The sequence below is a fragment of the Podarcis gaigeae genome (assembly GCF_964106915.1).
Source record: "Podarcis gaigeae genome assembly, chromosome: 11".
In the NCBI taxonomy this organism is placed as follows: Eukaryota; Metazoa; Chordata; class Lepidosauria; order Squamata; family Lacertidae; genus Podarcis; species Podarcis gaigeae.
This window is the reverse complement of record NC_139687.1, coordinates 1,612,842-1,626,192: the sequence shown is the minus strand read 5'-3', so window position 1 is coordinate 1,626,192 and position 13,351 is coordinate 1,612,842. Positions and strand designations below refer to the sequence as shown.

Sequence of the window (13,351 nt, the reverse complement as noted above, 5' to 3'; positions counted from 1 at the left end):
CAGTCCTGCTCTGAGTCCTGCTCTGTGAGTTCCTTTGTCTGGGTGAAATGTGTCCTTGGAGTGTGGTAATGATGTATCTTTCTTCCCTTGATGGAGGGGGTGGGGGTGGGTGGGATACCATTTGTCTTTTCTGTGACTGGAATTTGGCCAACTGTGCACAGTGATGAGTCACACCCATTGCTCTGCCCACTGTTGCCTCGGGCTCCACTCTCCAGTGTCCTGGACAACCCTTGAGGTTCTCCATGATGGGATGCAACCCTCAGGCTGGAGAAGGTTTTCCTCCTCTCTTCTAGGTGCTTGAATCCAGCAAACGTTATGCGTTTAGGATGCATACACACAATACAGTTAAAGCACATTTGAAGCACATTCTGAACTCAAAGAATTCTGGACATAGGGAAGTTTTTTTAAATGTTTAATGTTTTATTATGTTTGTATATGTGTCGGAAGCTGTCCAGAGTGGGGCAACCCAGTCAGATGGGTAAGGTACAAATAACAGAGTTGTTGTTGTTGTTGTTAATTAATTAATTAGTTACTGCAGTTTCTGAGGGGTAACCTACAGTGCCTTGAAAACCTACAGGGCCCAGAATTCTTTGAAGAAGAGAAATGTGCTTTGAATGTGCTTTAAAGGTATATCTGTGTAGGCAGCTGATATCTTTCCCAACAGTTCTTTTTATAATCTCATTGTCCATCTCTCCCACTTTCTGCCCTAATCTATCCTCATGAAATTCAAACCTTTAACTTCCGATTTCTGTGCTTCTGTTCATCAAAAGATTTAAGTTTTAAACTTTTTTAAATGTTACATTTATTACAAGATAAACATTGTTCTGAAAGGCAACCAGCACTTTTGATACACACTTGTTGATGAATCTCTCCCCCCTCCCAATATATAGAAATTCCCAGCGGTTGCTAAACCAACACAGAGGGTTTTACTCTTTGGAGAGTTAATATACATCATGTGGGCTCAGGTTCTTTCCAGCTTAGTACACTGTTTCTTTTGAAGGATTCGCTTTCCTGAGTTGAACTTTCAGGACTCAGAACACCTTATCACACTTTCACAAGACCTTCTTTCTGATAATTGAAAAAAAGCAAAAAACAAAAGCCCAACAGCCTGTCAGGGCTTGTGCCAGTTAAATCCAAGCTCTCGGGGGATTTGCTTTTCTTTTGGCGTCAGATTAGATGTTCAAACGAAGCCGTGTTTTGGAGCTGCAAGTGGATGTCTGTAGAACTCTTAATGAGGCTAATCCCATGCCGCCACATTCCAAGCAGCTAATGGGCGCAAGTTCATTGCTTACTTTAACATCTCTTGGTCAAGAATGGAATGAATGACTTTGCTGGTGGGCGGTCAGGAGTGAATTATTAGGAGTAGAATGACCAGCAGCAGAAATGCGGACAAACTGCCCAGAGAGAACTTTAGACAGACTCAAAGGCGGATGATCAGGTAAATCGTAACTAACATTATTATTATTTGGTGGCAGTGCTTAGTAACAAAATATTTCAGGGATATAAGACAGGAATAAATTTAAACTCCCACTATGAATGTATACATTTACAAGTAACTGTATGTTTTGCTATTTAGTGCTAGAATAATCTATAGAATAATGATGGTGAAAAAATGGATCACAAATTTGTTTCATTCATGAAAGACATTATCATTCACAGTTTATTATTCACTGCTTATATCTAACATGCAGAAGTAATTGATAATTGCAAATTCATTAAATAATTGTTCTTGCTTTTGTGCCTTCATTCTGCAATATCTGTTAATGTAAATTAGTACTGATATGCTGCATTCATTGCCACTGATGCATTTCTTACTAACTAGCTGGTTTGGCCTGTAGAATGGAATGCCTTCTCCTTCGATTGCAGTGAAAATCAGTAATTATTAATAAGTAATTTATAGTTTCCTTGGGGCTGAAAAGACAGTAGTGGTTCAAATATTTTTTAAACAATGAAGGGTTTTTTCATACTTCAGTACCACACAAGACAGATTTTTGCCTAACTTCACGAATTTGAAATTAATGATATCATTGAAAATTAGAGGCAGATTATTATAGTAATAAATATTTTACTGTTTTTCTATTGGTAGTCTATTGCTATAGCTGAAATTTGGGCATATATTGTATACAATTTTATTTATTAACTTTTGTCAATTGATCTTAATATCTTTCCTATCAGCCGACACACAAAAATACTACTTAGCACCAAATGCTGGGATACGTTCTGCTTGTGAAATTCTAAGTAGCTTATTTTTATTTCGTTAAGATTTTTATACTCTGCTATAATGTTTATCCAAAGCAAGCTTACACTAAAAATTAAAACAAAGCAATAATAAAATATGCAATAAACCTAATAAAAGTAATTAATAATATGAGAACAATGGTCACATTAAAATAATAATTAAAAGAGCAAAGTAACAGAAAGTCTGATTAGAAAGATTGTTGTCAGGTCTAATCAGGCAATTCTTTAATAATAATAATAATAATAATAATAATAATAATAATAATAATAATTTATTATTTGTACCCCCGCCCATCTGGCTGGGTTTCCCCAGCCACTCTGGGCGGCTTCCATAGAAACCAGAAAACACTAAAATATCATACATTAAAAACTTCCCTGAACAGGGCTGCCTTAAGATGTCTTCTGAATGTCAAGTAGTTGTTTATCGTTTTGACATCTGATGGGAGGGCGTTCCACAGGGCGGGCGCCACTACCGAAAAGGCCCTCTGCCTGGTTCCCTGTAGCTTTGCTTCTCGCAATGAGGGAACCGCCAGAAGGCCCTCGGCACTGGACCTCAGCGTCCGGGCAGAACGATGGGGGTGGAGACGCTCCTTCAGGTATACTGGGCCGAGGCCGTTTAGGGCTTTAAAGGTCAACACCAACACTTTGAATTGTGCTCGGAAACGTACTGGGAGCCAGTGTAGGTCTTTATGTGGTCTCGGCGGCCGCTCCCAGTCACCGGTCTAGCTGCCGCATTCTGGATTAGCTGTAGTTTCCGAGTCACCTTCAAAGATAGCCCCACGTAGAGCGCATTGCAGTAGTCCAAGCGGGAGATAACCAGAGCATGCACCTCTCTGGCAAGACAGTCCGCGGGCAGGTAGGGTCTCAGCCTGCGTACCAGGTGGAGTTGGTAGACAGCTGCCCTAGACACAGAATTGACCTGTGCCTCCATGGACAGCTGTGAGTCCAAAATGACTCCCAGGCTACGCACCTGGTCCTTCAGGGGCACAGTTACCCCATTCAGGACCAGGGAGTCCTCCACACCAGCCCGCCCCCTGTCCCCCCAAAACAGTACTTCTGTCTTGTCTTATACTTAACAGAGTGTTTCATATTTTACTTTTAAATTTAACCTTGTTAGACCAGCAAATTAATTTTCTCTAAGCTACATTTTAAAGATAGCGCTCCAGAAATATTTTATGGGCAAATTCATCAGTGGCAACATTTGAATAGTTTATGTACATTTTCATAAAACCTCATAAGTGAACCAAGAAATATGGATAAAATAGCTGCTTCTTGGTATTTTTGTGCTAGGCAGCTATCCAATAAAATTTAACACATAATAGTAATTTAATATTTACGTGGCGGGGGAACGATGACTATCAGCACTCCAGTCACCTAAATATTAAACTAAATAAGTGAGGCAATGCAATTCAATAAAGCATAAGGTGTTTCACATTTCAAGTAATTCTTTGAAAAATTAATCATTAACCATTTTCTCTTAGTATGTAATACTTTCACAAGGCAACAATTACGCAGATGCACACACACTTCAAGGACAGGAACAGTGTGTTTCTATAAAATAATCATTTATTTCAATTGCTTCTGCTACAACGTGCTAACTACATGTTTTGCCAACACCTGTTCATTGCAAAATAAATTTGTGCCCTTATTTTATGTTTTGTGTGTTTTGACTTCTAATTAAATATCCGCTCTAAGGTTGCAATCTTGTGCATACAAATTAAGTTCAAATAGGGTTCTGTGTGTGTTTTAGCATGGCAAACATGGGTTTCTGTGAAATCAGAACTCATGAGAGGTTAGCTAAGGTTACCCCACTGCATGCAAGCCTAATTATTAGTTTAAACATGATCAAGCTTACTCTCATATGTGTGGAAAGAATATTCAGGCAAAGCAAACAAATTATGATAATAAAGGTATTATAAACCCTCATTGTGAAAACTTGTTTAAAGCGTTTTCCAAACCCCAACACTCCTCATTTCCTTCCATGCCCTTAGCGCTGGCCGAGGCTTGTACTGGGAATGTGTGCTCCGCCGTGCCATTTTCCTGGAATGTGAGAAACAACAATTTCTTCCTTCTTTACTACAGGGCTGCATTTTGACTTGTGCCACCGCAGGTTTGCTTAACCAATCAATCAATTTCCTTTATTCGACCGATAGTCAGAAATAAAACACAGAAATAAAACACAATACAGAATTATGAACTAAAACATCATAGGGGTATATGAATAAGGTAGGGCCACAGCACTAAACCTCTCACAGATAACCCACATCAAGGCATTCAATTGTACGCTTCCGACGCTTGAGTGCCAGGAAAAGAAATTTAGCCACTGACAAAGTTGTTTTCCTAGAAGACTTATTTAGCAGATATGCTGTCTGCTTTCCTCTTTGTCGGGGACTAAGCTGGGGTAAGTATGGGGTTATAAGATACTGTCTTAAATCGTTGGTTTGCTTAACAAATTTAAGATCAGAGCACCAGCTACATCAAGGATATCTATACTTGGCTTTCCCATTGTAGGGTGGCTGTAGGAAACTAAAGAGGAAATCATTAAAATATAATCTGGTACTAAAATCACTTTGATATGTCTATAGTCTTTTACTGTACCGATGATATTTTATAGGGTATTCATTTATGAAAAGCTTTACTTCTGAAAAAATCATATATAGCCTGAAGAATGTTAATGGAACAAACACTGTTCCTTCTAGTCAGAAATGAACTATGGCAATTAATTTTTCAAAGCTGATGTTTTTGCCAGGGCATGAAGTAGCAGGAAGTAAATTCAAGGGACCGGGCTGCTGTTTTAGGTATAAATGGCATTTAATGCATGCTACTCCTCCTTAGCATGTTTGCACTTGCACCACCGTAACTGTGTGCTTAGCATTGTAGCAACAGTCTTTTATCACATAGCCTATAGCTACCATAAGCACTCATGTAAATCTCATCAGCTCTAATCAACATCTTTGAATGCATTTTGTTTCTTTGCATGTTTTCTAAATATATCTGAATTCAGAGGGGGGAGGGAGGGGGAGGGAGGTCATCTCTTAATTGCTGGAGTGGTACTTTTTGTCCTTAGATTAATTATTAAAAACATCATGTTGACTTGAAATAGGCTACTTAGGCTTACCCGCTTAGCCACTTCTGAGTCAAAGTGCATAGAATTGTTCCATTAGAAAATTAAGATAATTTTAAGAATTATAAAAATTATGCTATTGCTAGTTTTCCCCATTGACCCAATGCACACCCACTCTACTTGAGAACAAAAACCCTGCTTATACCGCCTGCTCTTTTTAAAGATAGCATCCACATAGTGAATGGCTTCTCCAGAATGAGCAGAAGCTAAGATTTTGCATGCTTTTTGCTTGTTCATTTCTGGGCTTTTTCATTTTGTTATCTTTGCATGCTGCTAGATGCAGATTGAGGGTGATACCAGCTTCTATTGATGGTACAGTGGCATCTCGGGTTACAGACGCTTCAGGTTACAGACTCCGCTAACCCAGGAATAGTACCTCGGGTTAAGAACTTTGCTTCAGGATGAGAACAGAAATCGTGCTCCGATGGCGCGGCGGCAGCAGGAGGCCCCATTAGCTAAAGTGGTGCTTCAGGTTAAGAACAGTTACAGGCAGTGGCGTAGCGTGGGTTGTCAGCACCCAGGGCAAGGCAAGTAATTTGCACCCCCTAACCCGTGGATTTGCGCCCCCTAACCCTAACCCCCAGATGTTGCGCCCGGTGCGGCCGGGCCCCCCTGCACCCCCCACGCTACGCCACTGGTTACAGGCTAAGAACGGACCTCCAGAAAGAATTAAGTTCTTAACCTGAGGTACCACTGTACATGATTCAGAAAGCATGTTTCTCTCAAAGAGGTTGTTGCCAATTGGCAAAAAAAATACTAGAAGAGAAACAAATAGAGCAGTGAATCTCAACAGGCAGCCTGGCTAAAGGAGTGGCTCAGCTAGGGCTTGACCCCTGGCCTGAAATCCACAGCATGGGGTGTGTGTGAAAATGACGACCTAGAGAGCAGCAGATGGTGGGATATGGTATACAGGCCCTGCATTAGCCCCTGGGGTGGCGTGGACATGCCAAATCCTGCTAGGGCTAACACTGGGTCATCACAGCACCCGTTTTCTTCTTCTTTAGTAAAATGTTATATAGTCAGGGGGCAGACAAGAGGTGTACAGTACATGTTTACAGGTGCTAATTTTATTTTATTATATCAGTTGTTTTCAACCAGTGTGCCATGGCACCCTAGGGTGCCCTGAAGGATGGTCAGGGATGCTGCAGGGGTGTCCCTCTTTCCTTCCCTCCTTCCTCTGAAGCCCTCTTGCATCTCTGCCTCCCAAAGGCTTGCCCAGCTGTTTATTGCAGCAGCCCTGGCCATAAGCTCCACAGGCGAATGTCGCCTCTGGGAGGCACCGCTCTTTGGGGCTCCCAAGGAGAAGGAAGAGGAGAGGAGGCTGAGGGAAGCTGTTCAAAAAGGGCTGAGGGCTGCCAGCTCTGCAGGCAAGGGGGACCTAACTGGGCTCCTGAGCCCCACAAAGGAGCCTCAGAAAGAATATACGGTAGTTGGTTAAGGGAGCCTTGGACTCAAAAAGGTTGAAAATCTCTGTATTATATGATCATTTGCTACAACAAAATGGTGATTATTCCCTGTTTATCATCAGGGCAACAGAAACAAACTCAATTTTTTTTTACCCTTGTCATCAGAGTATTTCTTCTTTTTAATCAGGGTTGGAAAAATGCTTTTAGCTTGTTTTTTGCATGTGGATGCAGTTGTAAATCATGGAATGGGGTACGGGGAGGGAAGAAAAATGTTAATTGTGTGCTTCAGCACTGAAGTGATTCACAAGTCTATCTAAAGGAAGACATCATAAAACCATTAAGTCCAGAGTCTAAAATTGCACAGCTGTATGGAACTCAATGCATCTTCAGCATTCTTGTTCTTTTTCCGGCACAACTTGGTCTGCTGATGTTCAAATGTAACTGCTGCTTTATATTGTGGCTCCCCTTGTTTGGTGCTTCTTATGTCCTCCTCTCTTGTTCATATTTTCTTTTGCTGAGAATGAGATATAACATAGATATATATCTTTGAATGGGATATAACACAGAAAGGTAACAGAAACAAACTTAAAAAACAACAACCCACCTATAGGAATAGACAAAGTTAGACCAGGTTTCCTCCTATGTTCCCAGTGGAAATGATGATAATATGTGTTACACTACAGGAAGGAAAGCCTGATACTTAGCACGATCATTTAAGGATTCTCCAGGTGTGTCCCACTTTGATGGATGGTTTCTAAAGAGATGTGTACAAGTGTATGGTGCTGGTGTTAATCTGGTGCCAGAATGCACTTTTGAATGTTGACAAAATTTCACAAATATTTCTGGTTGCGAAGCAGAACAAAATCCATTCCACACCTTGGGATTCTACAAATGATGTTCTTATTTGTTTCCTTCCTGCTTCTGGATTCCCTGTTTTTCAAGGTAGTCAGTATGAATTGTATGATAATCTATATTCTAATCCTGCCATAAACAAGTGGATTCTGAGCTTTGACTTAATTAAGAAGTCAGATGTGTTTAGTGATACCCATGCAAAAGACAGCCATACCTCGGGTTAAATACGCTTCGAGTTGAGCGCATTCGAGTTACTCTCCTTGGCAACCCAGAAGTAACGGAGTGCGTTACTTCTGGGTTTCGCCGCTTGCGCATGCGCAGTTGCTCAAAATGATGTCACGCGCATGCGCAGAAGCAGCAAAAAGCGGCACACGCATGCTCAGATGTCCCATCGCTAGTTACGTTTACCTCTAGATGGAAACGGGGCTCCGGAACAGATCCCGTTCGTATCTAGAGGTACCACTGTAGCTGTTTTAAGTGATTTCAAAACAGCAAAAAGAATTTAACGTCAAGGGGTTTCTCACCAATTGGAGAGGTTTAATGTATCGTTATTTTCATTTGTTTTATTTTGTTGATTAATATTAATGCTGTATGCACTCCATCAAGCCCCACAAGAAATGCCAGTGGAGCCTTTCCTTGAAAAGCACAACCCCTAAACTGTGCTACTGTGGAGCATCCTATGTTAAATGCTTTGTTGTCCTTTAAAAATGATATTGAACAGGAAATTTATTTTATGGATTTTTTATTCATCTCTTTTTCAGGCTCAGAAGTCATGGATAGAAAGAGCATTTTACAAAAGGGAATGTGTTCACATCATACCCAGCACCAAAGACCCCCATAGGTATGGCATGGCTTTTGTCAATGAACTTGCTTTTCATGACAGCTTATACTTAACCTATTATATCTCATTGGATCTTGGCTTTTGATACCTGTCAGAGAAGAAACAGCTCTATTTTAGTAATTGCCAGGCAACAAATGTTGTTAAACTAAGATGGACACAATATGAATTTGAACGTAATGTAGCTCTTTAACCAGGTTTTTGGCTAATTAACATTCTATGTTCTTTTAGATGTCTTTGTGGGAGTATTGGTTTGCTTTTGTTTTTATTATGTATTTTGTGTTCTAATTTTGAATTTTTATGTTGTGAACTTCCCTGTGATCTTTGGATGAATGGCGGTATACAAATTTAATAATAATAATTTTCCTTTACCCAGGAAAATACTTAAGGTTAGAGATATAGCTGTTCTTGCATGAAAAACATGAATGCTAACAGAAAATACATATACAGTGGTACCTTGGTTTGCAACCATAATCCGTTCTGCAGGTCCGGTTGTAAAACAAAACAGGTTGTAACCCAAGGTGTTCTTTTGCCAATGGGGCCTCCAAAAAAAATGGTTTGTAATCCAAAAAAAGAGACACGCACTTCTGGGTTTGGCGTGGTTGTAATCCAAAACAGTTGTAATCCAAAGCGGTTGCAAACCAAGGTACCACTGTATCCTGCATTATAAGTAAAATATCTTTTTAACGTAATACAGCCTTTGAGAAGAAGTTGGGACAATATTTAAATGACCATTTCTTACCATTTTCCATTTCTTAAAAGTGTAATTTTCTTGAAGTATCATGGAAATTTAAATGTTTTCAAGTTCTGTTAGCCCATAGTGGCAAAAAATATTTATTGTATCAATTATTTCAGTTTGTGTAAGCTCATGTTTAACCTACTTGAAATCCCTGCAATATAACCTCTCCATGGTGTCACCAAGAATATGTGAAAAGGCTCTCTTGCAGTGATTTCATGTAAGTTAAAGACATGCTGCTGTACAAAGGCTGGTGCTGAGGGCCATTCTTGCAGCCTGAAATGGCTTTGGGGTATGTCTTGTGGATGTTTGCTTGCAATAAGACAAAAACAGTTGTACAAAGGTAATTTCATAATTTGGATATGCAGTTCATATACAGCATTCCAAAGTTACCTTTACCAAGGTAAAGGTACCCCTGACCATTAGGTCCAGTTGCGGACGACTCTGGGGTTGCGCACTCATCTCGCTTTACTGGCCAAGGGAGCCGGCGTTTGTCCACAGACAGCTTCTGGGTCATGTGGCCAGCATGACTAAGCCGCTTATGGCAAACCAGAGCAGTGCACAGAAACACCGTCTACCTTCCCGCCGGAGTGGTGCCTATTTATCTACTTGTACTTTGACGTGCTTTCGAACTGCTAGGTTGGCAGGAGCAGGAACCAATCAATGGGAACTCACCCCGTCACGGGGATTCGAACCGCCGACCTTCTGATCAGCAAGCTGAAGAGACTCAGTTGTTTAGACCACAGCGCCATCCATGTGGTACTGGTCCACAATTTGGCCAATAAAAGGTGTCACCTTATTGCCTGTGAAGAGAGATGAGGAACTGGTGAGCCTCCAGATGTTGAACTCCACAAGATGGAATTTCTAGTGCAGTAGCATCTAGAGGGCCATGGTTTCATTTGACATTTACCTTTGAGCCTGTGGACATAAAGGGATGCAAATCAAAGTTGATCTGCGTCAGAGTGACCAGCCATGTGTACCTTTGAATAGTACTAACTTAAAGAGAATGTTGGCGGGTATAGCATCTCCAACAGGGATGAGAAAAGCTCCGCCAGCACCTTTATTTAAGTTATTGTGGAGTTCTGTGTGGTTGTCTTCACCTATCTTTGTATCCTAACTATGTCTACTGAGAGGGAAACTGTTTTGAAGACTGAAGTGTTTTACTTCAGTAGCCACAATGACTTAATTTAATCTCATCTGCCTCTTTGTGAAGAAATACAAGTAATTTTTGCTTGATGCCATAGGTGTTGCTGTGGGCGCCTAATAGGTCAACATGTGGGACTTACTCCAAGCATCTCGATTATTCAGAATGAGAAGAATGAAAGCCGGCTTGCTCGAAATGACATCCAGTCAGAGAAGTGGTCAATCAGCAAGCACACTCAGCTCAGTCCCACTGATGCTTTTGGAACCATTGAGTTCCAAGGTGGAGGTCACTCGAATAAAGCCATGGTAACTAAAACCCTCATAATTTAGGCCAGAACGTGGTCCTTACTTCATAAGTTCCTTACTTCATGTTTCCTTTTATTTCTGTGTGTGTGTGTCTTGGGTGCACATTCTAGGGAATGGTGCAGATTATTCTGCCATGTACATTAGCATCACTGATGCATTACAGAGTTGCATCAGTAATATGGGTAAATTCATGTTTCCAAGGAGCCTTGCAACCTAAAAGGTAGCCAGTGGGGGAAATAGCATTGGGGGAAATGTGGCCAAGAACCACAGCTCAGTCACAAAACAGATGCTGTACATGCAAAGGATTCCAGGTTCAATCCTTCACATGTTCACGTAGGGCAGGGAAAGACTGCTCTGGATCCACAGCCAATCAGGATCGACAATACTGATCTAGCTGAACCAATAGTCTAACTCAGTAATTCCAAAATGTTTTTCCAAGCATGTTTGCAGTTAGGCATGGGGCTTAAGTGTAATTATATTGGAATACAATAAAATCAAAAGGAGTAGAGAGCCAATACATGGCTTTCATTTTCAGCAGTGTTTCCATGTTTCCGCCCTCCGTCTCTAGGAAGGCATCTACCTTGTTCTTTCCTAAAATTGTAAGGCAAGTTCTAATACAATACAAAAGACTGCTCAGTTTTACAGTGAGCTCATGTTCAATAGGAAGATGTTTCACATTGTTGGCAAACAGTAGTTTTTGGAGATAAATGTGAGCCTGACGGCTTTGCATAAAGTGACCCCAGAGGACTAGATACTGTTGCCCAGTGGCATAGCGTGGGTTGTCAGCACCCGGGGCAAGGCAAGTAATTTGCGCCCCCTAACCCGTGGATTTGCGCCCCCTAACCCTAACCCCCAGATGTTGCGCCCGGTGCGGCCCGCCCCCCCACACCCCCTACGCTACGCCACTGTTGTTGCCAAATAAAATAAAAGTTTTATCAGTTTTGCTGATGAGACCCAACACGAGCTCCAACTAAATTATGCTAAGACCAAAATAATGGTCTTTGCTGCTCAACTGAAACCTAATTTATGGTCAATTAATGGTATTCCTTTAGAGCAGGTCAGTTGCTTCAAGTACCTGGGTCAGGTTGTAAGATCAAATAGGTCCTTCTTGGTGCACAGAGAATACATAGCCTCGAACGCATCCAAAGCAGCCTTGGTGATTAGAACCCTGTACTCCAAGAAACAGGCACAAACTGTCAAAGTTGCCTTGCGACTCTTTAAAATGAAAGTCCTCCCTCTTCTGCTGGTGGGCATTGCCTTGGGCTCACGTAGGGACTATGAAAAATTGGAATCTATCCAAACCCAATTCCTCAGGGCCATACTCAGGATCCCCCCCTCCGTGGCAGGTGCGATCATGAGATTGGAAACCGGTTGTCAAGCCTTTAGGTATGTGGCCCTAAAAGCGAAGTTATGGCTATGGCTCAAGCTCTGTTTCAGACAGAGGTTTGGCCCCCTTGATTCTGAGGGATAACTTTAAATCTCCATGGGAAGGGGAGATAGTGGAGGAAGTACAGAAGTGCGGGTTGTCCTCCCTTTATATAGAGTCCATGACGTATAGCCACGCAAAGGCGGTGATCGCTCAAAGATTAAGGGATGTTGCCAGACAGGAGGACATAGCCCATGTGAAACCTGGGTTGTTTCTGGGGGAGCAGTTGTATCGGGCTGCTCCAGCTCGCTACCTGGCGGATATTCACTACCTGGAATACCGCAGACTATTTACTGCGGCTAGGCTGAATGTTCTTGACTCGGCGGTCCTGAAGGGAAGATATGGAGGAGTCCCATATGACCAGAGATTATGCCACTGTGCGTTGGGTGAGGTAGAATCCACAGAGCACATTTTACTGAGCTGTCCCTTCTACAACGATTTAAGACAGTATCTTATAACTCCATACTTACCCCACCTCAGTTCCCGACAAAGAGGAAAGCAGACAGCATATCTGCTAAATAAGTCTTCTGGGAAAACAACTTTGTCAGTGGCTAAATTCCTTTTCCTGGCACTCAAGTGTCGGAAACGTATAACTGAATGCTTTGATGTGGGTTATCTATGAGAGGTATAGTACTGTGGCCCTACCTTATTTATGTACCCCTTTGATGTTTTAGTTTATAATTCTGTATTGTGTAATGTTTTATTCCTGACTATCAGTCGAATAAAGGAAATTGATTGATGGGTTTTGCTGATGGGTGAGCAGCAGATCAACTCCCACTGCTTTCTGCAGTAGGAAAAAATGTAACAGAAATGTATTGTTTATTAAAATTGTTCTTCTTTAATATAGAATAACCAAATTCTATCTGCAGTGCAGAGTGTCACATTTATTAAATGAGGGAATGCTTATTGTCAAGGCTTCCAAGGAAAACTTTAAAACACAATGCAAACCTCCATGTGTGGTTTTATAATTTTTCAGCTTATCTCCATAAAAGTAATTTGTTTGCTTCACAGAAAGAAGATACTTTGCTCTTTGCTTCATGTTCACTTGAAATTTATTTCTATTGATTATCTTACTAATTTTCAAATTAACATGATAGCTTTACTGAAGGCTGGCCACATTACCTGGTAGCATTTGCCTGGTCAGTATTTTCATGGTTAAACTGCAAGCTTCTGTTCAAATTTCCTTGACATTAATGCTGTCTACAATAGGAAATGGCATTACTACTTTTTTCATTCCAATAGTTATAAAATTTTATTTGAAGCTTAAAAAGCCAAATTCCTC

The 13,351-nt window shown here is 41.1% G+C and overlaps 1 protein-coding gene across 14 annotated transcripts in view; it reads left to right on the top strand.

Moving 5' to 3' along the window:
- The window catches only part of TRPM3 (transient receptor potential cation channel subfamily M member 3), a 418,053-nt gene that overhangs the window by 267,685 nt on the left and 137,017 nt on the right, over positions 1–13,351 (top strand). For all 14 annotated transcript variants that reach the window (XM_083701876.1, XM_083701865.1, XM_083701870.1 and 11 more), the window contains exons 2-3: positions 8,382–8,461; positions 10,439–10,643. In XM_083701876.1, the coding sequence (XP_083558002.1) occupies positions 8,382–8,461; positions 10,439–10,643 (285 nt within the window). The remainder of the gene's footprint in view (positions 1–8,381; positions 8,462–10,438; positions 10,644–13,351) is intronic.